Source organism: Malaya genurostris, chromosome 3 (genome assembly GCF_030247185.1).
Source record: "Malaya genurostris strain Urasoe2022 chromosome 3, Malgen_1.1, whole genome shotgun sequence".
Classification (NCBI taxonomy): Eukaryota; Metazoa; Arthropoda; class Insecta; order Diptera; family Culicidae; genus Malaya; species Malaya genurostris.
In genome coordinates, this window is record NC_080572.1 from 259,005,915 (window position 1) to 259,030,863 (window position 24,949).

The following is a 24,949-nucleotide window of genomic DNA, read 5'->3' on the forward strand; positions in this document are numbered from 1 at the left end:
TTTGCAAAACTAACAAGAGACATTAGATGACAGATGTCTCATCGAGTATCAGTAAAAGCTAACACAGTGTTCGAGATCTCGGAAATCGGATTTGCTGATTTCGGTATATTTGTTGTTTACTGACAAGTTCAGCATAATGTTGTCAAACTTCGAAAAAAGTGCTTTACCGAGATCTCAGATTATTATTTTAACGGATTTCGGATTACTGAACGATTAGTAAAAAGTTGTGTTCCCGATCTAATTTGGCATTTCAATATGTCGAGCTCGACATATCGATCTGTTCTAAGTGTGTACTGAAAACATCTGAAAGCTTTGTAAACAAAGGTAATATTTATTCTACACATAATATCAATAATTTTAAAGGATATTCACGCGCGCTCCGATCATCTGTAAATAATCGACTCGATCATCTGTAAATAACTTTACTCGTACTATCAGTTATATAAAAAATCATTACTACACTATTACTATTAAAAAATTAGTTGAATGCTTTGTTTTGGATAGCCAGCCATCGAGAATATTGATTTGTAATATGGTACGTAACCTAACTAAAGCTCTATTGCCGGTTATCTGAAGTGAGACGATCTAATAGAACAAGTACTATCATGTTATTTATGTAACCTACCGTAGAAGCAGTATGGCAGACTCGTGATTTTTTTCAAATCATTATTTTACCGGGCTTTCACGAAATATGGAATCAACAACGCTCTCTAGCAACTCTTCACACGATTCAATCAGTGCCATTTAAGAAAGACGGATATAATCTCAGCAACAAAAAAACCGGCATGATTCATTTAACATAGAATGAACACCAGTGCGAGAGCGAATTTCTCTCGATGACCCGTCTGAGCATCACGGGTTCGTACGCTGCTGTGGGGATTCGCTCTGAAGCGTCAAACGATCGCTCATTCTCGTTTTGTGATTCGATTCTATACGGGCAGTAGATAATTGCGATATAGTCTTTTCACTGTTGCCGCTTATTCTAAGTGCATATAACTTTTGTATAAGTTGTGTCTTTAAAAATGTCTGTGAATGCTCCACACAAGGGTTTTCAAATATTGTAACCTAGTATAAGAATCATCGATTCCATTTCTACCAGATTGACGATGTTGTATACAATGTAGAGAAATATCGAGTCTCTCTCTCTCTCTCTCTCTCTCTCTGTTAAATTGCTGGCAATCACCAACACTGATCAAGTCATCAGACTCCACATACTCCGATTGTTCATTTAGGTGACGAAGTTACAACTGAAACAATTTACAGACATTTGTAAAACTTCAAGCTCTTGTAGAAAAATAATTTGTTAAACACGAGAATATGATTATACAAGTCAAAAGCAAAAGATTTGCTCATAGCTATCTTTCTTCCAGAAATCGACATTATTAAAAATTCATCGCATAATATTCTGTTCCTCATTCATCCCAACCGCATTAAGATAATAGGAATCGTCTTGATGCCATCCAATGAACAATTGTCTACTTCCAGCTCAACCATTCAAAACGAGGCTGGAGGGGGTCTTTATAGAATTGTTGAATTTTATTTGGATCTGACTTCCGGTTCCAGAATATCAAGGTGATGAGTGTTTGAAATCGTTCAAGCCGTTGTAAAGTGCGACAATGCAAAATAGGGAAGAAATCTTCAAAATTTGATTCACAACTGTTACAATTTGGAATCCGGTTCCGGATGCACCGAAAATAGTGGTCAAAAATTCCAAAACTGAACTAACTCACTTTAATCTGCAACGGCTCTATCGATTTTCACAAAAAAAAAAAGCACAAATAAAAGGTAACTTGGAGCTACAAAATTCTCCCTGTGTTTCAAATTTCAATTTTGGTTTTTAGACTTTGCCAGTTTGCGTGCGAACAAAATTCCAGTTTCTATTCAACGAGCAGTTTTTTTTTTTCAAGAAAACCATAGTGATATTACTGATATATTACTACGAAAACTTACTCTATGGTAGTAGTATTGGTTTAGTAAAAATCTTGTATGCTTTCGGACTTCGCGATGCAGGAGACTTTTTGGTATTGTGCATCCTACCATCAGTGATGACACCACAGTGTGTAAGTTTCATTCCTACACTGCGGATGCATTCTGTGGGCAGCACACAAAAAGGAAAGCACACTTCTTCTCAGTGTCCATTAGACAGAATTCGAGTGTGTGCTGGTGTGAGAGAACCACATTCTCTTCGCATGAATCGCAATCACGTGCTCTCGCCTAAACACACCCAAGTGATCACTGGCGCGTGATGGTGAGCTAACACTTCTGTGAACCTCAATTAATAGAGAGTAGATTTGGCCTTGCTATGAAAATCTTGCAAGGAAAAACGAAAATCCAACGATAAACTGTATATGTTTTTCTGATTTTGCGTGCCTCACGCTTCTTTTACGCTAACGATACACCATAGTGCTCACCGGCGTGACCTCTGTGAAAATATCTGCGTCCACTTCAGAGAATTTGAGAGTTCTGCTCTAGCACTATGGTGCGATTCAGTGCTAGAAGTAAACGAAAATTAACATGTGCACTCATGATGCGTGCCCACTTTATATAACAGTGGTGTACATAGGTAAAAGAGAAGAGCTCTCGTTGAAATTGTCAGTGCGAGGGGAGAGATTTCGCTTGCTCTTCGTCACACAGAGACCTGACAGACCTTGTTGAACTACTAACTTACACCAGCAGGAATGGTTTGACTGAATCCAATTTTTTTTATTTCATTTCTTGTTTTTCGTAAGAAATGTAAATGTTTTACAACTTTTTGTGTTTTTTTCTAAGGTACGCTTATTTTTTTAGGCAGTTTACAAAAGTTTTTCTTCGTCGTAGCATCACTTTTATATAGAAATCTTATTCTAACATAATTTTAATATTGTCACAACGATTTTAATTTAATAGATTTAATCAAATTGTATATGCGATGGCACAAAATCTCTGACTCGGCGGCTAGCGCCGCTTAAGGAAGCCACTTTTTTTCGACTTGTTGAATGTGAAATAGCCAAGAGAATGTCGAATCAAGGACGATGTCTAGGTATTTGAATTGCTCTACTTTTTTTTAATACTTACTTTAATTCCCTAATAAAAAAGTTAGCAACACTGCTTCAATGCATTTGTATTCGTTTGCGCTACACAAAATAAAAAAAACTAAATATTTTCTGTTACAAAAGCAGTTTTCCGGAAAAAGTAAATAGTTTTACGACAACATTCCATATCCATTGCCTTTCGCGTATTAAATTAAAGGTTCCTATTTTGCGGGTTCACTTATAGAAGGTACGTAAATCTTTATATCGCAATAATTTCTGCAAGTGAAAATCCATATAGGTATGTGTTTGTCGATAATCAAATGTGTTAGTGGAAGTAAACTGAAACTGAAATAATTTTTCTCGAGCAGTTTTCAGAAAAACGGAATAGTTTTAGACTAGGATTTCTGCTTTTCTGAAATGGAAATATTAAGGCGAATGACCTGATTGGTTTATTTTTCAATTATATGGAAGATTCATTGATTAAAATCAGAAAAACAAGAGCAGGAATTTTCATACGCTTGCAAAGTGCCTTGCTCCTTAAAAGCAGCAAGACTTCATACCTAGTAGCAAGGCGTAAAAATGTTGAGCTCATTATCTTAAGCATACACTATGGTTTTGAATCTGAGGAATATTTTTGCAAGATTTTTTCCCACTTGTGAGAAGTAATCATTAAGAGCTTCGCAGGCGTCATAGTTTCCTGTTGTTCTTATCCCATCTACATTCAAACTTATTCGTTGGTTTTATTGCGACCTTCCAAATATTGAGTTTATATTCCGCCAGACGTTTTAATGGCTACTCTTGCTTAAAATATTTTCGTAGTAAGTTTTTTTTTGCAAAATTTTTCAAGCCTATCTACTTTTTTCATTGCGCGAAAACGAAGTTCTTCGAATCTCACGTTACCAGGATTTTTAGTGAATTGTGTTAGTAGGTCGTAATACTTGTTAATAATATTAGAGAAGCACTCATCAGCATCAGAAAAGTTACCAATATTATCTACTCGAAATCTAATAATCGAACTCGAAAATATTCGACACGTGTTTTTTATTTCAATATGGTACGTGGAATTTTCGAGATATAATTTTTTGAAATTTCGCGTTTTCAAAAAAGAGCCTTTTTTCAACAGCCTATACTGTGAAATCTAATAAAAATACAACAATTCGTCCAAGACATCAAATGTGCGTCTTTTCCTTAGCTTTTAAATAAGCGATTCCATAAAACAACCTTTAACGTTAATATGATGAAAAAATTAAAAATTAATAAACAAATAAAAAAAAAGTTAAGCTTGGGTCTGATTTTATTTCTTTTTTTTTTTTTGTTGAAAAAAGAAACCTTAGGGGTTTAACTCAATTTTGGCAAAGTTTCAGAGTGGAAAGATCAATACTTTCGAAGCAGTGAATTTTTCAATTACGACCCGCACGCGCGGAGCGTACCGCAGCGCAACTCGCTCGGATACGGGCTTAACTTGTCGACACATGTTGCGCCACAGATCGAATCCTAAATTTGTCAGTTTATTGTTAGCCACGCTTCAGGCAGAAAACGAGTAAAATTGGGACAAAGGATTTACGTGAGTAATAAAATAATGGTGACATGAAGTTTTTGCACAGTTCCAATTTTTCTATGATTTGGTTTTTCTGGTTTACAAAAACTCAATACTTCAAATGTGTCCTGGAAAAAGAAAACTTTCATTTTTAATTCCTTGTCTCTATGTTAGATTTTACAGTATAGGCTGTTGAAAAAAAGGCTCTTTTTTGAAAACGCGAAATTTCAAAAGATCATATCTCGAAAATTTCACGTACCATATTGAAATAAAAAATACGTGTCGAATATTTTCGAGTTCTTTACCGAAAAAAAAGTTCTTAAATTCATTTTGTAATCTACGTCGATTCACAAGCTTTTTGGAGGTAATTTATTTATCATTTGAATGGGTAAATTTGAAGAAAGAGATAACTTGTAGATGGTCACTGATATCCGTAGAAATGGTATCATTTTGTGATCGAGCCGTGTCGTATATTTTCAACACAAAGTGATCCAAAACATTATTTTATGGGTGTAGTGTTTGTGCCTACGTTACTACAGGACTCTAAGAGATACTTATATTTTATTACTACGTTGTTGTTCGCTAGATTAATTGGTACCTGAACTTATTCGAAAATAATTTTTGGATTTCCTTTGAGCGTAAGTGATCCGGTATTCGACGCACTTCGCGCTGCAAGGATGTTTTCTCCAATATCAATATCAATATCAACATTGAAGCGTTAGATAGTGAGATAATGATTTTTTCCCAATATTTTGTTACTGACTGAAAGCATTCATTTCCATAACGTAGACTCATAACTCTCAATTGTGTCGTGGTAATACTACGTAATACGATCGAATTGTGTGAAAATGATTAAAATTCCAATCTAGGTACGATCTTGTTGGTAAGATGCAATGTCAAGTGCTTTAAACTGCGACCTCTCTAACCGCCACCATGTAAATTAACGATAGTTGGTATGCACTTATACACTTCACAGCAGTAATCTAAGCCGGCAGCTCCAAGCCACAACTGAGCAAAATGCCGCATGCAAAGTTGCCGCAATTATCGCCAGCAAGAAGTTTCCATACATTATCATGGCAATCAAACGGATGTGTTAAATTGAATAATCCGTACGTGTTCACATTCTAAGTCTTTGGAAAGTTTTCCTAGCATTCATTGGCACTGGGAAAACCTTTAAATTTTGAAATCCGAACTGCTTCGGAGTGGTTCAATTGAAGATTACCACAGACATGCAAAATCTGCCGAAGAAGCGAACTGTAAACAAATAACACAACTCGTGGTTCTTTCACCTGCCCCACAGTGAAAAAAAAACAAATGCGGACATGAGTACATATCTACAAGCCAACCAGCTGAATCAAATGCAACTGCACTACCGGTTTCAGCACCGTAGGAATCAATTTTACCGAGTGCTCACTTTCAGACGTGCCGAGAGTCTATAGGCTCCATAGGTAATGAACATTTCTCTGTGGGCTTCGCTGTTTCACCCAACAACCCACTGAAAATTTGCAGAGTAAGGGATTTATGGTTGTGGCAGCGTGCATGATCAGGCGGCCCAATTCAGTCTGGTGCAGGCCTCGTTCGGCTTTGGACCTTCTACACAACACTTGCCACTTTGCACGGCAAAGGGAGGCCATCATCACAAATCTTCAAACTTCTGCGCGCGGCAGACGGGTGCTAAATTTGTGAACGCGTTCTTCGGATCCCAGTGGTTCCCAGTTTCCAGGCGGTGGCTGTCAGGCAAGCAGGATGGACAGCATCAGCAACATCGGAATCAATGCGTACGAAGCTGCACCGCGTGGTGCATCCTTGCGGATGCTACGCAACGGAGGTGCAGATCGTCTCGGCACAATGGCAAGACTTCGGTTTTGGTTCTCGATCATCGTAGACATTTTGACTTTCCTGGTACTGCTGGTTCCGATTCTGCTCGGTTACGTGGGGCGGTTGTTCGTGTCCAAGCCGAAGAAAAAAATCGAAGGCCAACTGGCGCTGGTCACTGGCGGTGCGAACGGACTCGGGCGGGAAATTTGTCTGCAGCTGGCACAACAGGGCTGTCACGTAGCCGTGGCCGATTTGGACGTGACAAACGGCGAGAAAACGGCAGAAGATGTGCGAAGGATGGGCGTAGAATCCAAATGTTTCAAGGTGGGTATTTCAGCGCAAACCGACCGGTAGTAAAGCTATCTACTAGCTACTAGGCGACTCTGTATGTGTGCCTGAGTGAATGCAAATTGTTTCGTGTGCAGCAAACTAATAATTATTAGAAGCACCTGCTTCCAGCCAAAGTTTGAGATAAATGTTATAGTGGCGTGTTTAATAAGATTGAATCATGTAGTGCAAAAGTGAGCAATCGAGTAGTGTCGTAATACAGCAGATACAAACAAGCGCGGTTATTCGGACACCAATATGGACTAGTGCGGCTTCAAAGAGATAAACATAAACCTACATTTCATAGCATGTCGAACAAGATCGTTTGCCGTAATCGAAGCGTGGGACACCGCAAAATGCGTACAGGTAAACAAGGTTAACAATCGTTGTTTTGTTGAAATCCAAGCTATCGACAAGGTGTTATAGTAGTAGTTCACACAAAACAACTCTCTGAAAACGGTATCATTTTTTATCGTTGGTGCATAATCAGCCCCACACAAAACAAGATACAGAAAATCGCTGTATTTTGTTCCAAATCAGCCTAAGAAATTTCAAATAGAAATACTTGAAACTTTGCAAAAAATACAACACACGTGAGTCAAACCAATGCTACAATTTGAATTTAAACTCTTAGAATCTCTCTTTAAAACAATGACAGAAACGATCTGGTGATGCGTTGCAGCATTATTTAAAACTAGTGCAGCGGACATTGACGAAAAATAAATACGTTGATATTACAGAAGGCCCATATTCTTCCTGAGTTCTAATCACACAGTTACCGATCAATATAGGCAACACGCACAACTATTTCAAATAGATGTAATTGAAAAGATGACCTTTTTGATCACTTTTTTTGTCAACATTTCGAAGGTTTAATTTTACATCCTCATGTCACAATTTTTTTTCGCCAAGAAAGTCAGACGAATAATGTTTGTAGTTGTTTCAGGGGAATAAACCTGGGAAAAGTTGACCATTAACGTAAAATAAATATTTCAAAAGCAATAAACTACTAAAGAGGACATCTGTGAGTACAATGAAACATATATAGTATATATTGCATACGCGGTACCTTTTCGCCACCCTGAACCTTGTGATAGATACAGCTCTAAAACACGGTTAGGCATGATGGAATGTTAATCGAACTCGGTCTACATCCTGGTCGTCTCCCGACCGGTACCATACACCCAAACATCTTCTTTGTTCATCAAACACTAGTCTTCTCGCTCTATACCTATTTCCCGCTCAAGCTCTGAGTAGGAGAATGTATTTATAATCGCTTGTCACCTTCTCTACTGGTGCCAGTCGCTGGCTGGATATATGATTCACTTAGTCACTGCTAAAACTGATTCCAACAAACTTAGATTCAATTCAATGGCCTCGTAAAAGTTCCCAATTTTGTCTGACGTGGCTACTAATTTTCAATATATTGTACCGCTTCATAAAGTGAAGAAACATATACCTGTTTTAATTCACCTAGTGGTGTGATAATACCTTTCCCCTACTAGTCATATTCTTATAACTATAGGTATTTTTCAAAAAAACAATTCAATTGAAGCATTGACAAAAACAAGAAAGTTTGTTCGGGTGTAAATTAGCTTAATGTACAAATTGAAAAATTGTGTTAAGTCGAAATTTTATTTTATTTTTTGCTTCGTCGCTCTAAGCGTCGGTTTGAAGTTTTAAGCATCTTTACACCATATAATTCTGGAACCGGAAGTTGTATCCGGAAAAATGTCAAAATAAGACCATTCCTTTGAGTCTAATTTGGGGGAAACTGGTTGTCATCTCAGAGAAAATGAAGTGAGTACCGTTTTGGAGTTTTTCTAACTATCTCCGATACTTTCAGAAACGGGAACTGAGATTCGGTATAGCCGATGGCAGTTCGTTCAGTAACTTACATAACAGTTTCGCCATGCTGATGCGGAAGCGGGTAAACTTTTGATGTCCATTGGAAACTGATGATGATGAAATTTAAATTAACAACAAAACGGCGAATAGAAACCGAATCAAAGTTCGGATTTAATTTACGTTAAACAGTTCGGTTTCGGTTTCTTAAGCAGAACTGAACACAGTTTGCAGCAGACTAGAACATGTGTGGAAATTCGGAAATCCGATCCGGGTTCTTTCGCAACCGCTGTTTACATGCTTTTCTAATCCGCTAGATGTAGAAATATAGTGTTCGGTAGAGGCGCTTATTTTTAGCCGTAGCATTCAAACGCCAATCGTGTAGTTTATCACTACAACACAAAAAATACCTATACGAAGGATAAAAATGTTAAAGATTGGTTAATTGTTAACAAATCTTTAACATTTACATCTTTCGTATAGCCATTTTTTGTGCTGTACTCATGAACTACACGATTGGCCGTCTAAATGGATTTCTTTAAAACAACAGAAATAATTCAAGCTTTTTTTTCCAAAATTTAAACTGCAACTGCGATTTTGTTTACAGAGCAATTTAAACACATTGTGATGATCACTTAACTTACTCAGTTTGTAGGTGATGAAAGTTGATGAAAAACAACTTATTATTAATTTTTTGTAATTTTATATTCATTATTTTATTCTTCAAAGAAAGCGAATAGATCTTTGAGTTCTCTCATATTACTACCAGATACTACATGAAATGAAAAGCTCCGGGTCTCTCACAAAAAAACGTGAATAGTTTCGAACCGTGTATATTTTTGTTGAGAACAACCCTTTAGATGGCCCAATACCAAATTAACTAGTGTTTGAATATCAGATGATCGTGTCAGACGAGTTCTAGTTTTTAACAAGGTATGGAAAAAGACGAGTTTCGTGACTTAATAAAACAGCAACAGGTACGGTGATTTGCGGTACGGATTGGTCCATCATCCCCGTATTCTCCAGACCTGGCCCCCAGCGACTTTTATCTATTTCCAAACCTGAAAAAGTTTCTTCAGGGAAATAAATGTTCGTCGAATGCTGAGATCATTTCAGAAACGGAATCCTATTCTGAAGGCCTTGCCAATATTTTTTTTCAAAGCATCACAATGTTGGAGTTTTTTCAGAGCATCAAAAATTTTCGCGGTTAATAATTGACTTTCTCTTTGTTAGGCCCGAGACTTCCCATTCCATGTAGTATGCCATTATATGAGTTTCTTTGCACACTAATGTGTGTTGATTAGGAGAGGACGCATCAGGGTCATTTTCAGACATTTATTATCAATACTCGCGCTTTCCTCTTAGTAGAGATGGTCAGGTAATCAGTTTTTTAAGCCCGAATCCGACCCGACCCGACCCGACCCTATCGAAAACAAAAAACTTTTATCCGTACCCGAAACCTAACCATCTCTAGTAGACATTTCAGTTTATAGGACGATATAAAAATTGCGCACACTAATTACACTTTATCAGGATTCATCTTAAATGATACATGAATGTGACATTTTAATCAAACGTTAGACCTAGGCTAACAGTGACAATAGGTCATACCAAACAATGTGAAACAAATTATTAAAACAACGACAACATTAATTTGCCTTCCTACTATGCCGAAACACGTGAGACAAGTTTCTACTACTCATCGTCAGAGCCCGTTAAGTTGATGAGAAGACTTTTGTATCTAAGCGACAATGAATAGGCAGGCAAATTAGATTGGAAAGTGGAACGGCTTCATTGATGTATGGGTCCGGCTGAAGGTCACTGGGATGACTTTTAACACAGTCCAAGCATCTAAGAAATGCAGTTTAATTGGGTTGCCGTCGATACTGTTCATTTTTTTTAATCCACCTAGTAGTAATATGATACCTTTTTTTATCAAACCGCATGTGTTTTTTGCACTAATATTCTTCGGTGTTCTCAGTTCTCATGACATTACTTTAATGACCGTCGTTTTAGGCGGCAGTTTGAGATTTTAATCTCCCATTACCCTGTAATGTCAGAACTGAAAATCGGATCGAATTTGAATCTAAATGGGTGACAATCGATTGAACATTTCATGAGATGTCGAAGTCAGTTCCTTTTTAGAATTTTTCGTCATCATTTACGGTACTGCCAGAGTCGGTATTCAGGGACCAGCATAACTCAAAATGGTTCGTATGGCTATAATTTAATATGTACTTACAGAATCGGAAGTCGGAATTGTATAAAATTCACCAATTTTGTATGGGACCATAGGTCTTTTAATTTCAAATTTCTGTTTATGAAATTCGATTTGGCCTTTTTTGAGAAAACGATAAAGCTTTGAGAAAAGATTCGATACTGGAACCGGAATTCAAAAATCAATATAACCGAAGTCAGTTAAATTGACCTAAGGAGCTGTATAATTTACATTTGATTCAACGTTTTTGGAAATCAATTGACATCTTCGAGAAATCGTAGAGCGAATTAAAAATTTTAAGTACCTTCCGGATCGAAAACTGAATACCGCTAAAACTGAAATAAGTTTATTTGGTCATCGACTATCCAAATCTGTAAACCCGATAAACCTGAGTTTATCTCCTAATCCGGAAGCCGGATCTGACTGAATAGCGAGATGTTTTATAGGATCTTAAGACCTTTCATTTGAATCTTATATGTATGGTTTATATGAGAAAAATGTAGTTCCGGAACCGAAGTCGGATCTTAATAAAATTCAGGAACCTTGTTTAAGAGTATACGACATTTCTTATGAATCTGAGTTCGTATAAAACGGTTAAGCCATCTCCGAGAAACTTGAGTGAAATCATTTGTCACACACGCATTTGCTGATATCGACAAACTGATTCGAATTGTAGGGGAGACCGGGACTAGTTAGCCGAACGGCCATTTGGCAGATAAGCTTTTCTAAAAAGGCTATTGTGCGCAGTGGCGACATCTATAACGATTTTGGTGGAACATTAGGTTACATTGGTGACGTAATTTCAGGTGTTTCTGTGTTGTCGTTTGTGCAGGAGCACGTTTTTCCTTTTTTTCGGCACCGGTGAGTAAATTTCTGTTTTTGTAAAGTGATACGTGTAACATGGATCAATTTATATATGATTTCCAAAAACATGGTACCATTGGAAAGGATATTCAAAACTTTACAAAATGGCATATTGGTTTTCAGTATAACCTTACTTTTATTTTTGTTAATCGTGATTGTTCTCGAAAACATTTATTGCGGCAGGTTGGCTGAGTTTTGTGCGGGGTTGGTTGGCCGAGTTGTAATTTTGGCTTAGAGTAAAGTGCACTTGGATATTCGTGAAATGTTATCCTTTTTTTGGACGGTTGATTATATTGATGATCATAAGGAAAAATATACATTTAAAATAAGTAATGGAAATATACTAAAACCATTGACAAATAGAAATAAGAGATTAGAATCATTAAAAGTTGGAAATGTCGATAGAAATTATGATTCCAATATTTTATGCATCAAATGCCTTCAAAACTTTTAGCATTTAGAGTTCTTGTCAGGATTTCTCGCAGATTGACCCAACCCCGAACAAAACTCGTCCATCAGTATAGAGTCTGTTGCAGATGTAAGCCATCCTGAAAATAACAGACCTCTCCCCAAGGCTGATTTGGAGGAGCGTCAAGTCGTGAATCCCGAATTAAAGCAAAACTTAAACACTTCTCTAATAAAAGCAGCATTGGAGGAGTTAAAAATGAAACCAAGCGTAAGCGCGAACACTGGAAAAGATAAAAAGAAACTGAAAAAGTTCACTAATGCGGTCGAAACTAATTCCAGAATAGGTAAAAAGACTCAAAAACCAAAAAGGGGAGTTTTTCACGTACTTACATAATAAAAATTATGCATACAGACTTTTTTAACTAATGAAAACGTTTATTGATACAATTGATGTGTTTTACATATTTTTTTTTTAATTCGGCCAACCTACCCCGGCTCTGGGGTTGGTTGGCCGATTTTGTTCTCCGCATTTGATTGTTAATAACTATTTTCCCAATTTTCATACAGGAATGAAAAAAATCACACATGTGCCCCAAATGTGTATCTTCATGGCAGAGCAAAGCGTTTATCAAAATGTCTAACCACAAAGCGTACAGAAATTCCGAAAGCGAAACTCGGCCAACTAGCTCCGGTCTCCCCTACATGAATGTTATGTTCTTCAAGCGTTTATTGATGTAAGTTGTTTAAACAAATATAATTATGGATTTGTTTTCAACTCGAAAATGTTACCACGAGGTCTGAAGCACACGCTCGTGTGCCGTGTTGCTACTAGATCGAAAGTCGTATGCTTCGAAGAACCAGCTCGCGATGCTGGCTCATCTGCTGGCTCATCTGCTGGCTCATGAGCTGGAATGGGGAGCTAGCTCGTGAGCTGACTCATGTGCTATCTAGCGTGCTGAGTTGAGTGTCCGTTTTTTTATTTAATAATATAATATAATTTCTAAGCACACAGTGTCCGCTCTTGTAATGTCTCTTGTCAGTAGGTGTACTACACAAATAGCACACGCTCATGAGTCTGGTTTGAAAAGCACAGCACACGAGTTTAATAGGCACACACTGCAGGTATAGAGCAGCTCGTGTGCTGAGCTCGGACATCACTGAATCTGAGTTCATTTGAATCAGAGTTTGTGAAAATCGGTTAAGCCATCTCCGAGAAAAGTCAAATGGTATATGACACTCGGCCTTTAGGGGCTCGGTTCAAAAGTCGGTTTTTGCAGTGATTGCATAGCCTTTCTATGTGAGAAAACAAAAAAAATATAAGTAAAGACTGCAATTATTTAAAGAAAAAATGGAATTTCATTTTTTTCGGAGGCGTTTTGGACAAAAGTTTTCATTGTCTAATGGTGACTTCGCTTTGGTTCTCTAGGCCGATGATGTGGATGGTGGCGCTTTTGGTGTTGATTGGCGACGTATTCAAAGCAGTCGATTTTATTGGCTTCTTATCCAATAAGCAACAGTAGTTTAGTATCCAATAAGCAACAGTAGTTTAGTACAACAGGGCTGAGTTTAGTAGGTCGCATATAACCACGTGTCTCGCTCTGTGTATTGCATTTCTATCCATGCTCTCTCGCATATGTGCAAAATAATTCTCGATGGGCCGGGCGGACAAGAAAGTTTTGATATTTTCGGTTACAAGTTTGACTACATCACATAAAATCCAATAAAGCTACCGCTTGTTTACCTTTACAAAATTATCATTCACTTCATTTTTATTGCGACAACATATATGTTTTATGCTCTAATCGCATCTAAATTAATTTATCTAGACATTGTCAGGATATTTTTTTAATCCATGCTTTTGAAGGCGAGATATTCAATGAACAAGTTGAAAGTTGCCATTTTCAGCTATGCAATTCTTCCTTCAGAATAAAGAATTTCCCGACCACTAAAGTCAATGAATCATTCTGAGGCCCTACTAATAACGACAACAAGGAGACGTTGACGATGGTTCCAACACCAACTACAAAAACAACACACTGAATGAAAACACTATCAGTGAGTCGATTTACCCCCAACTCTCACTGGATAGTAATCCAACATAAAAAAAGTGTATATTCATTTACGTAAAATTTATTTGCATACACATAATAACGATAAGCCGCCTACAAAATCTTGCCAAGCCAAGTCGCATAAATGATTTATAAATGGGCGGTATCTCATAATCTGTTAACTATTTCCTTACTCGGTAATAAACATGCTCCGCGAGAAAATGAGAATTTAATTATGCTGCTTAAGCTGCATCGTACTGACTTCATTAGCTATAATTAAAAGTTTTGTCGTCAGGAAACTACAACATTTTCCAAGAAACTCATGGGCAGCTAGCTAATGCTTATCAATGATTGTTTATTTAATTCAGTTCCAACAGGTTTTACAGTTGAACAGTTTCCCACAATTTGAACCGTCGTTAATTTCCATCGGATTTTTTTTTTCTGCCTTCTCCTGTGAATGGTGTTACGTTAGGACCTCCGCTAAACTCACTTAAATTGCACAACAAAGCGGTTCCAGGCATCCGCGCGAACGGCAAATCCAACGGATTTCGTCGGTCGGTGTACGACTTCGGGGAAAAACGCAGCTCAAATAATCTGCACTCACAGGCATACTGCAGAGTTGAATGCAGTGAAACAGTGCACATAGGAATAGAGGAAAAAAACAACTTTGTATCAGTACTTCGCATCATTCAGGTGCAGCAGCTCTAACTGAATACGCTCTACCTGCCAGCCTGCTAGCCTAGCTGAAATGCATCGTTTGTCCGGAGAAAGCTCGGTACTATGAAAAGTGCACATATTTCAGCGGCCGTACCAGCTACAGCAAAGCCGCATATCGCAATGAAAAGTGCAAGTGAAATGCGGTTACGTGATAGGTAGTAGATTGCATTCGACTGCACATACCGGTTATGATGCTCTAGCACTAGCCACCCGTAATGTTATGCTGTGAATGTAGTTGAGTTGAGCTCCGGTGTAAAAGCGCAGTTCTGTAATTCTTTCTTTTTTTTCTTCTTCTTCCTCTACACAGGCTGACATCTCCGAGTACGAATCGGTGGTGGAATTGAAACGGCAGGTTGAAAACAGCCTGGGCCATGTTGACATTTTGGTTAACAACGCTGGAGTGCTTCCACTGATGTCGGTTCGCGAGGGAAAACCGGAAGATCTGAAGAAAGTGCTGGAAATCAATCTGCTGTCGAACTTTTGGGTAAGTTTTATGCTGTGTCAGTGCTGTGTATGGTACATGGTTGTAACTGCCTCAACGAAGTATTGAATAAAAAAAAATCACAAATGCTTTTACGTTACCGCAGTGCGACATTGCAATTTCGTATAATATTTCCAAAGCATTTTCGACAGTGCCTCGTCGTCAGCAGCCTACGTTTAAACGAATCAAATATAATAAAGGATTCATGAAACGTAACAAATGTTTTTTTCAGCAGCACTTATTGTCGATAAAATTTGCATGATGGTAAATACTAAACCGACTGCTGGTCAGAGGAGGATAGTAAAAGTGTTGTTAGAATCATTCAAACATAATTAAATTTTCATACACTTGTCACGGCATCTACCGAAGGCATCAAAGTTGTTGCATTTTTTACATTTCGTGACAATTGAACATGTACATTCACGATGTGTCACGTAGATCGAACGTAGATATAAAAATAGGTAAGTTTTTAACTTCAGGATATGATGGTGCACACCTTCTATCAGTTACTAAAAATGATCGATTGGTTACTCATTTTCTAATTGAAGCTATTTCTTGGCTCTCAAATAAAACTATTTTCAACTATCGAATCGTTCATTGTCAATTAAACTTTTTCTAAACCTTTGTATGATAGTTCAAGTTCTAAACGGAAGTGTCCTTCTCTAGGTTGCATTTTAATACTCTACAGCTTCCTCTTTTTTCTCCTTAAAAAAACAGGTGCATTTTTCCTGTTCTGCTTTAATCAGAGACATGGGTCCAAAAGCAATAACATTTGGAACTAACTATTTTGGTTCTTCCTCTAAGCCCTACAATCTGGCATTGGGTGAATTTGACTACATACGCAAAATACCGCCGCCTAATCCTAAAATAAACCAAAAAAAAAAATTGTTATCAACTTAGTAAAGCGATAAATTTTTGCCATTTTAAAAAAGGTGTTCGGTTACCGGCACCCCAAGAAATTTCGCTCAAAATGGAAAAATATAAGTAAAGAACGCAGCTATTCAAAGAAAAAACAGAATTTATTCTTTTTGGAAGCGTTTTTGACAAAACTCTTCATTGTCTGATTGTGACTTCGCTTTGGCTCTCTTGGTCGAATATTTGGATGGTGGCGCCTTTGGTATTAATTTGGCCGATCTTCAACGTTTTTTCTTAGCCGGAGCATCTGCTGTATGAGCAGCTAGATGTTTGTCTCGACAGCAGCCTGCATATCACTGACAATTTTTCACGGTTTGTCGAAAAAATGGGGTGGCGGTGACCGAAATTGGTAGACATTTTAAAAATTACAAAAAAAATATTTTGGTTGCAAAAATTTTGATGGCTTCCGCTATTAAATCACGAAATAGATCTATTTCATCTCCTAAACATTCAGTCCACTCACCTTTCCGATTGATGCTCTTCAATTCATGATACTCTAAAAAAGTCAGAAAAAACTTTTGTGTTGGCATTCACGTAATTAAAAGTTATTTTGAACGCAGCAAAAAGTACAAGTGACTATTTGCTTCGCAATTCGGCACAAAAAAAGCGTGCTGCTATTACACACACATGACATTTGTCGGATTGACGCTATCTGCTTTCTGTCAAAAGTGACGGTGGTGTGCCGGCAACCGAACACCTTGTTACCCTATGTAATTTTCGACACTCATGTCGGCCGAGGATCGTCTCGCGAATTATTTTATTTTTTAGTTAAAATTTGATAGTCGAGTAGTTTTTTTTGTTGAGTAGTTGAATTTAACTGAAACTCTGTCCCTTTTAAAAGTTTGACGGATGGAAAGTTTATTTCCCACTGAAAATAAAATGATATCAAGTGATATAACAATTGAATTACAGAGAATTTTTCAGTTTCGGAAAATAACTATCGAACTGTGAAAAGGAACCATGCTTCCGAGCAGGATTATTTTTGGCAACGACAAAATAACTGCTCGACTATCAAATTTCAACTGAAACTTCAAATAATTCGCGAGATGGTCCGCAGTCTTAGAGAACGAAAATTTACACAATTGTTTTTCTATGTGTGTGGAACATGGTTTTTCGCAAATTTCGATAGTTTACTGTTTCAATCTTTTGTCTCTTCTCTTCGGTTATTTATGGTTCTTAGTTCAAATTTAATAGCATTGAACACGTTTTTCTAGTATTCAATAGAGTGTTTGGATCCATTGCCCTAAGTTACGCTGGTGATTCAGGATTATATGCAATAAGTATGCCAGTTTAGCAGATTTATTGACTGTTTGATTGATTTTCTAAAAATGGAACAAACTTCATTGCTCATTGCTTATATAAGATCTTTCAACTTTTTTGGGTACATTTTATTTTTATTGGGTGTACAAATTAGTTCGGTCCATTTTCAAAAGATAGCTCTGGCTGTTATGAGCGTTGAACAGTAACAGCATATGTCGATAGCTTCAAGAGGTTACACAACTGTCATTAATATTTAGTTCATATCGCTCGAGTTTTTTTTAAATAATCTTGTTTTTCACTGTGTTAATTATGAGCATTTTTTGTTAACTGGAAGTTTCAGCTTTCTGTTTAAATTGGAAAAAAAGTGTAGTTGAAGCGCATTAAACGCTTGTGGTCGTTTATGGCGATAAGACTCAATCGTGTAGAGAATGGTTTCGACGTTTCAAGAGTGGAGCTTTCAGCGTTGAAGACCAAGGCCTACCAATCATTATCTCATTGGTGCATTGGTAGTTCAGTCAATAATCCATATGATTTGACAAAACACATTGACTGGATAAAATACGAAAGTATTAACTCTAACGTTCTTAACGTCCTACTGGATGGGACAGCTTTCTCCAGTTGGAGAGAGCATTATTCTTTCGTTTGTGCGACTCTACACTGATCAACACCAGTACGATTAAATAATTTTAAATATAACTTAAATTCAATGTACTATTACTGATTATCAACCAAAGAATGTCAAACTATTGTCAAGCTAAGCAGGCAAAACAAAATGCTTGTCCAAAACCTGAAGAGATATTTCTTTAGAATTTTGAGAAATGAAACTAGATACCAAACACAATAGCATACTTCGTGCCATGAAGTGTAGTTACTGGAGAAGTTTTCTCGAGGGTTTGTTCAGAAAAGCCTAACAGAGCACATTAGAATTTTCCATGGCACTTTTGCATTGTTACAATAATGCTTCTGGGTTAGACTGAAATTAATTAAACTTAAACGCTCGTTAAAATTGGTTAGTTTTCTCAACAAACAATTGTTCCGTTGGACTTGAGGCAAATGAAAGTTATTCACATTCAAAAGCTGGGGTAAACCAGCTTCCTATAGCAACTCATACAGACCGATCGTCTCACAGTGATTCGAATCAATAAAAACGTGGACATAAATCAGCCGCTGAAAAACCGTTATTTTAATGCATATAGTTGCTTTAAAATATTATTTACAATTACAATAGTTATGGTTATATTTTTTGTCAAAGTAGCCCATGAAGAATTAGGAATAGAATCAAATTACGCGGTATGTCGTAATTTGATTCTATTCCTAATTCTTCATGGGCTACTTTGACAAAAAATATAACCATAACTTTTTTTGAACAGATAGACTTTTTTTTCTGCTACAAAGTTTTAGAAAATAATTATAATTTTTATTGAAAATTATTTAATTTGTCAAATATACTAAAAGTCTAGATCGCACCGTTTCGGATATACAGAGCGTTTTTATGGCAACCCCCTTAAAATCAGTTTTTTATTTATAACGAGTTATTTTTTTATGCATACTTTTATTGGAATAATTTAAGAAAATAAAAAATCCCATATTTTTGTTGAAGGCAGTGCATAGGTTTGTTGTTTCCTGGCAAAGTTATACATCATTTTACCTTTTTTTACCTATGATAAAACCTCACACCGAAGCGAAATATGCAACTTTATGCAGCTGATTTTTACAAAATTTATAAGAAAAAATATGCTCAATACTATAAAAAAATCTAAGTGGAACTCGATGTAACATTTTTTTAGGCCTTTTCAAAGTTAGTTTTAGTTATTGAATTATTACAACCCCCTTTAAACTAGTTTTCTAATCATAACTTGTTTCAAGTTGTTTTTTTATACATACCCCATTTGAAATAATTGTAGAAAATATAAAATCCCATAATTTTTTAGAAGGTAATACATAGGTTTATTCTTTTCTGGAAAAGTTATACATCATTTTACCTATTTTTACCTAGGAAACCTTGTACCGAAGCGAAATATGCAACTTAATGCAGCAAACTTTTACAATACTTATAGGAAAATATATTCATAATACAATTTATTTACCAATGAGAATATCCTGAGTACTATTCGTATGACTCATTTTCACTATGGCCATGCTGAAACCATGAACGATTAAGAAACGGAGGGCGTCACGCGTCTGCTATTTCTGTAACTCACTTTTGCACATGAGCGTAGGGATGGGCAATTCACTCCTGAGCTATTCCAGTGAATCGAATCTTTAAAGTGAGCTGATAGCTCACAGCTCTTTTTAAAAGAACCGCATCTCACCAGTTCACCGCAGTTCGTAAGCAGGGATGCTAGGTTAACAGATTAATCTGTGTTTACAGATTTCTGAAAATGGTAACAGATTTACACAGATTCTGAAATCGATCACAGATTTTTGAAATTGATCACAGTTTAGCACCCAACAGAGCGGTAGGAAATAGTGAAACTTTTTTTTGCTTACAAAAATGATTTCGATCAGCTATTATGGAAACGGGGAAACGTGCACAGATTTTGCACAGACAGGTTTTCGGCTTGATCACAGTTTCGTGAAAAAAAATGACCTGACATTCCTGCTGGTAAGGTGGAAACAAGCTACGAGCTGAAAGGATCTTCGGCTCTTGAAGAGCGAGTTATAAATGAGAGGAAATGTGTGCATCAGATTTTGTTCGTTCTTCTAAATGTGCATCTATCCTTCTATAACAGATTGAATGAGTCATTGTCAATAATAAATCTTACCTCTCACTTAGTAGGCTAAGGTACATTCAGGGATGCCAGTTTTGCAGATATTCTCAAATATGACGTAATAATAATTCGCAGACAAGTTAGTTCGCATAGCATTGTTCTTTTTGCATCAATGATTTCGATCATGCATAGGAAAGAAAAACGGAGTAAGAAAAACGGCGCAAAATGAAACGGTGCTCAAAACAAACCTTCAGTTCAATCCAAATGAGCTGATGAGCTGATACATTGAATCGATTCCCTTTAGTGAGCTGACCGGTTTGGAGCTGCTCACCGGTATGAGCTGTTTCGCACATCTCTAAGTGAGCGTCGCATGATCAACATATCGTCTTAAAAACGTGTTGCTTCTCGATAACTAAATTTATTTACACGTTTAAAAATGAAATCTCTTCGTAAAGGTTTATACATTCACAATACTTTTTGATATTTTGTTTGGAAAACATTTTTCCATTTCTTAATATGTGTTAAACTTTTGATAATTTTTCGGATTTTCAATATTTAAAAGTAACTTTGAAAAGGCCTAAAAAATTGCATCGAGTTCCACTTAGATTTTTTTTCAATATTGTTAATTGTCAACAAGAAAAGAAAATAAAAATCACAACAATTTGCTTAAGTTACGCGTCCAAACATGAGCTTGTTTATGCGTGTTTACGCGCACTTTGTAGTAGATACTTAGGTAATAGAAGTAGATTCTACGTAGATAAATCAAAAAACTGTTTTTAAAATAAAGTGAATAAATCTCAAAAAATATTTTTTTTTACATTATTTATATATTCAGCGAAAGTACTTCAAATGTTTTTTTCTTCAAAATGAGATAGAAAAAAAATTTTTGTGAAAAAAAAATTATTTCTATTAGAAATTGGTACTACCCCCTTAATAAAAATTAAGGTGCCACTTTCAAAAGAAGCGTAATATAATCTTGTAAAACTTCTTCGAAGACACGTTTGCTCTTAAAAATCAGTGAAAGTCAGTACAGACTCCTGACCGTCTTTTCCAGTTTTGGACCAGTGTGCCTCTAGGGTTTTTTTTAACAACTCGGACAGGCTATTCACGTCCTTTCGTACAATTCAACATTCTACCCTGATGCCGCCCCCCTCTGATGTTTGCATATTAAATTCCATATCCTATTGTATTCATAATTGTATCACATTTATTTACCTATAAATTTTGGAACGGATCGAAACATGAAACAAGCAATGAAACGAAAGCTCATACTACATAGTATCGATGATGTCTGAGGTGTCTATTTCATTTCTTTTCACACGATTCCTGTGATTCTAGAATTAGTTATCATTAATCAGATTCCATAGCACAGATCGTCGAAAATGTAAGCTCCTAATATAATTGGTATTGGCTAAAAAAAAACTTTAATTCGCATAGATGAACATCAGCTGCTTTCGGTCTGAAGTTGAACGGGAATCGGAACTGCACAGTTGTACAGCGTAACACGCACACAAACACAAAACGAATTTCATAGGCACATGAACATGAACTAGTGTTGAAAGTCATCCATCCATCCATCCATAAGTTTGCAAACTCGTTGCCTTATTTTCCGACGTTCACTAAATCGCTTCCTAACGTATCTTCTTTTGCAGACTATCAGAGTTTTCGTCGAGGGTATGGTAGTCCGACGAAAGGGTCACATTGTATGCATCGCTTCTGCCACCTGTAAGACCATGCTTAGAGAATCGGGATCAGAATGAAATGACCACGTTATCGATTATCTAACTCTTCGTTGCAGCTTTTCTGCCGCTCGGTCGTTTGTGCAGCTACGTGGCTTCCAAGTACGGTGTCCGCGGTCTAATGGAAGCGTTCAACGACGAGCTGTACTTCGACGGGCTTCAAGACGACATTCACACCACCACAGTTTATCCAACGTTCATGAACACCCGGATGGATGTAATCAATACGCTGGACAGAATAAAGTAGATTTCAGATAGTACAGGGATTGGACTCTGCTGGCGCTACAATCATACTGTTTTATTTTATCTTCTCATTTCCAGTATTCTGGGAAGAGTTCCATTCATTTCCGCTAAAACTATGGCACGCGGTACGGTCAATGCGATGCTGCGAAATCAGCAACATGTATTTGTTCCGAAGTGGATAGGACCCATGCTGATCCGTTACGAGTAAGCTCGGGCAGCTTGCAAAGGGGCCAACCATTGAACATTCGATAACATCTACAATTACTTGCAGGCACGTTCCCAACGAAATCCGAAGACTGGCCCGAAGAATTATGCTCAAGACTGATTTACCGAAACTGATGAACTAGAAACAGAAATGGACATTGGCTGCGATTAGTTACCGATTTTATTACACTGTTACGTGTTGGGGATTTTTTGTTTTGTAAATTTACAACTTTCAGTTCTGTTTCACAATAAAATTTTGAATACACCTAATCCTGGCATTGTCTTTCCATAGCGGCGTAATTTCTGGGGATGAATCTTTCCATAACAAATACTTCGTTGAGCCTTTAAATTTGAGAGCCATTTAATACAAATTTCCTGAAATTCATTCCATTCCGCAGACAATCAGAGCTTTCGTCGATGGTATGATAAGCCGGCAACGGGGTCATATTGTAGCCATCGCGTCAGTAGGATGTAAGTATTAATTCTGAGTCACTGAACCCAATCGTTTTGCAACTTATCTACATTGACAGCATTCATACCACTCGGCCGATTGGTTTGCTACTGTGCGAGCAAATTTGGCGTTCACGGGCTGATGGAGTCGTTTCAGGATGAGTTGTGCGAAGACGGACTGCAAGACCAAATATTCACCACGTCCGTCTACCCATTCTTCATGAACACACGAAAGGAGTTGATAAGCGGATTGGCCAGAATCAAGTAAGTAATTTTACACGAATCTGAGATCTAAACCAATAACACTTCGGCTGTTTGATTTCTAGTATCGTCGGAAGAGTGCCCATTTTCACTCCAAAACTAATAGCACGTGAAACCGTCAATGGAATTCGGCGTAACAAGAAACAAGTTTTTGTGCCAGATTACATGGGTTTTCTGTTGAAGCGCTACGTGTAAGTTGATCAAAGAAACAAACGTTGACATGAATGCGAATTGCTTTATTTATTTCTAGGCATTTACCGAGCGAGGTACGAAAGCTGGGTCAGACAATCCTGTTTAAAACCAAATTACCCAGGATGATGGAATAAATGCGAACTTTGCTAGCAATGTGATCCGATGGAATCAGATTAAATAGATCGCGTTTGACACATGTTCAGACATTAAACGGGAACATTTGTGAGTGGCTTCCAATTGCTATATATATTGATATTCGATAACGTGAAGCATATTGAGGAGGGTTATTAACCCAATTGAATTAAATTATATCAAAACGAAAATGGCTTTACATGAAATAGAAAATACTTGCATTTTATTAACTTTCAGAATATCTAATCAAACTTCAAACACACGAGTAAATCAATGCAGTATAAAAGTGTTAGACATTGTTTTTTGTAAAATATTTGCTTGAATAATTCACATTAAATTTATAAATTATCGAAACAATCTTGTTTTATTTATTTTCAGTGGTGATTTTTCACGATGTTTTAAACAACAACTTAAGTCGTGATTCCATGTTCAAGAAAAGATCGTTATAAATTAAAAAGATTATGAATATGCTAATGAAATTAGAAACAATTTCTACGAAGCAATGTTGGATAATCTGATTGTTCAAAAACTTGATTACAAACCCAAGTCGGCGGTTCAGAATATAAGGCACAGCTAGGTGTCGCAAGCCAGTATTCGAGTTGAAACAGAAAGTCAATCGGAATGTAGGATTCTGACTTTAGTTTTGATTGCAAACCCATTTGTATTAAATGCATTCTTCACGTTTCGTTCCCAACTCGTGAGTGCAACTGCAAAAAATAACTGAACAAAACTCAGCTAACGTTTTTATTAAAAAAAAATTGCCGATTTTTCATAGGTTTACCTTCGCCGCACAGACAAAACTACCCATGTAGCATCAATCATAGTGATCCATGAGTAAACAGACAAAATTTGACAACTTTTTCAGTTATGATAGCAAAAACAGTGGAGCAACTCCGTTCAGAAGCATAGAATATCGATGTAGTACCCATGTCGGCGAACCCGTCTCCGAATTTTTCAGTTAACTGCCGAAAGTTTGCAAGTAACAATTACCTTCCATGGGAAATTTATCAAAAATAATTATATGCCTAAGCTTTTTAACCTTTTTTTAATATAAAAAAATAGATATAGAATTCACTCAAACTCAAACATGAGAGCCGAGAGTCATATACCAATCGATTCAGCTCGACGAACTGAGCAAATGTCCGTGTGTGTGTGTGTGTGTGTGTGTGTTTGTGTGTGTGTGTGTGTGTGTGTGTGTGTGTGTGTGTGTGTGTGTGTGTGTGTGTGTGTGTGTGTGTGTGTGTGTGTGTGTGTGTGTGTGTGTGTGTGTGTGTGTGTGTGTGTGTGTGTGTGGGTGTGGGCGTGTGTGTGTGTGCGTGTCGAGAGGTCGAGATCTCAGAGATGACTGAAATGGTTTTTTGGAATGGTTCTGAGATCGGATGTTTACTTTCTGAGTTATACGAAGTTTTATGTAAAAATTTTTAATTTTTCTACAATATCACAATTGACCTTGAAAACAGAATTTGTTTTTATATTCCGCACGGTAATAGCTATCCGACAAGCCAACGATTCTTTTAACGGAGATTTATGTAAGCAACTTTTCGTCTTATTCCAATCATAGGAGTTTT

General features: G+C 37.0%; 3 protein-coding genes across 5 annotated transcripts in view; 2 read left to right on the forward strand and 1 right to left on the reverse strand.

The window, feature by feature from the left end:
• Positions 1-24,949, reverse strand: part of LOC131436607 (uncharacterized) — a 593,756-nt gene that overhangs the window by 249,009 nt on the left and 319,798 nt on the right. The gene's annotated exons all lie outside the window — the stretch shown is intronic.
• LOC131436610 (estradiol 17-beta-dehydrogenase 11-like) lies at positions 5,969-22,987 on the forward strand. Its single transcript, XM_058605429.1, has 6 exons — positions 5,969-6,690; positions 15,101-15,277; positions 21,813-21,885; positions 21,959-22,142; positions 22,221-22,346; positions 22,414-22,987. The coding sequence occupies exons 1-6, from the start codon at positions 6,295-6,297 to the stop codon at positions 22,487-22,489; spliced, it is 1,032 nt and encodes a 343-aa protein (XP_058461412.1). The 5' UTR covers positions 5,969-6,294; the 3' UTR covers positions 22,490-22,987.
• Positions 22,748-23,662, forward strand: LOC131436612 (17-beta-hydroxysteroid dehydrogenase 13-like). Its single transcript, XM_058605432.1, has 4 exons — positions 22,748-22,817; positions 22,877-23,060; positions 23,123-23,248; positions 23,308-23,662. The coding sequence occupies exons 1-4, from the start codon at positions 22,769-22,771 to the stop codon at positions 23,381-23,383; spliced, it is 435 nt and encodes a 144-aa protein (XP_058461415.1). The 5' UTR covers positions 22,748-22,768; the 3' UTR covers positions 23,384-23,662.

Bases quoted from the DNA above. Each gene is read 5' to 3' on its own strand.
- LOC131436610 (XM_058605429.1), top strand. From the start codon at position 6,295: ATGGACAGCATCAGCAACATCGGAATCAATGCGTACGAAGCTGCACCG. The intron at 6,691-15,100 runs GTGGGTATTTCA...TCCTCTACACAG, and splicing joins TAGAATCCAAATGTTTCAAG to GCTGACATCTCCGAGTACGA. The intron at 22,143-22,220 runs GTAGATTTCAGA...TCTCATTTCCAG, and splicing joins AATACGCTGGACAGAATAAA to TATTCTGGGAAGAGTTCCAT.
- LOC131436612 (XM_058605432.1), top strand. From the start codon at position 22,769: ATGATAAGCCGGCAACGGGGTCATATTGTAGCCATCGCGTCAGTAGGA. The intron at 22,818-22,876 runs GTAAGTATTAAT...CTACATTGACAG, and splicing joins AGCCATCGCGTCAGTAGGAT to CATTCATACCACTCGGCCGA. The intron at 23,061-23,122 runs GTAAGTAATTTT...TTTGATTTCTAG, and splicing joins AGCGGATTGGCCAGAATCAA to TATCGTCGGAAGAGTGCCCA.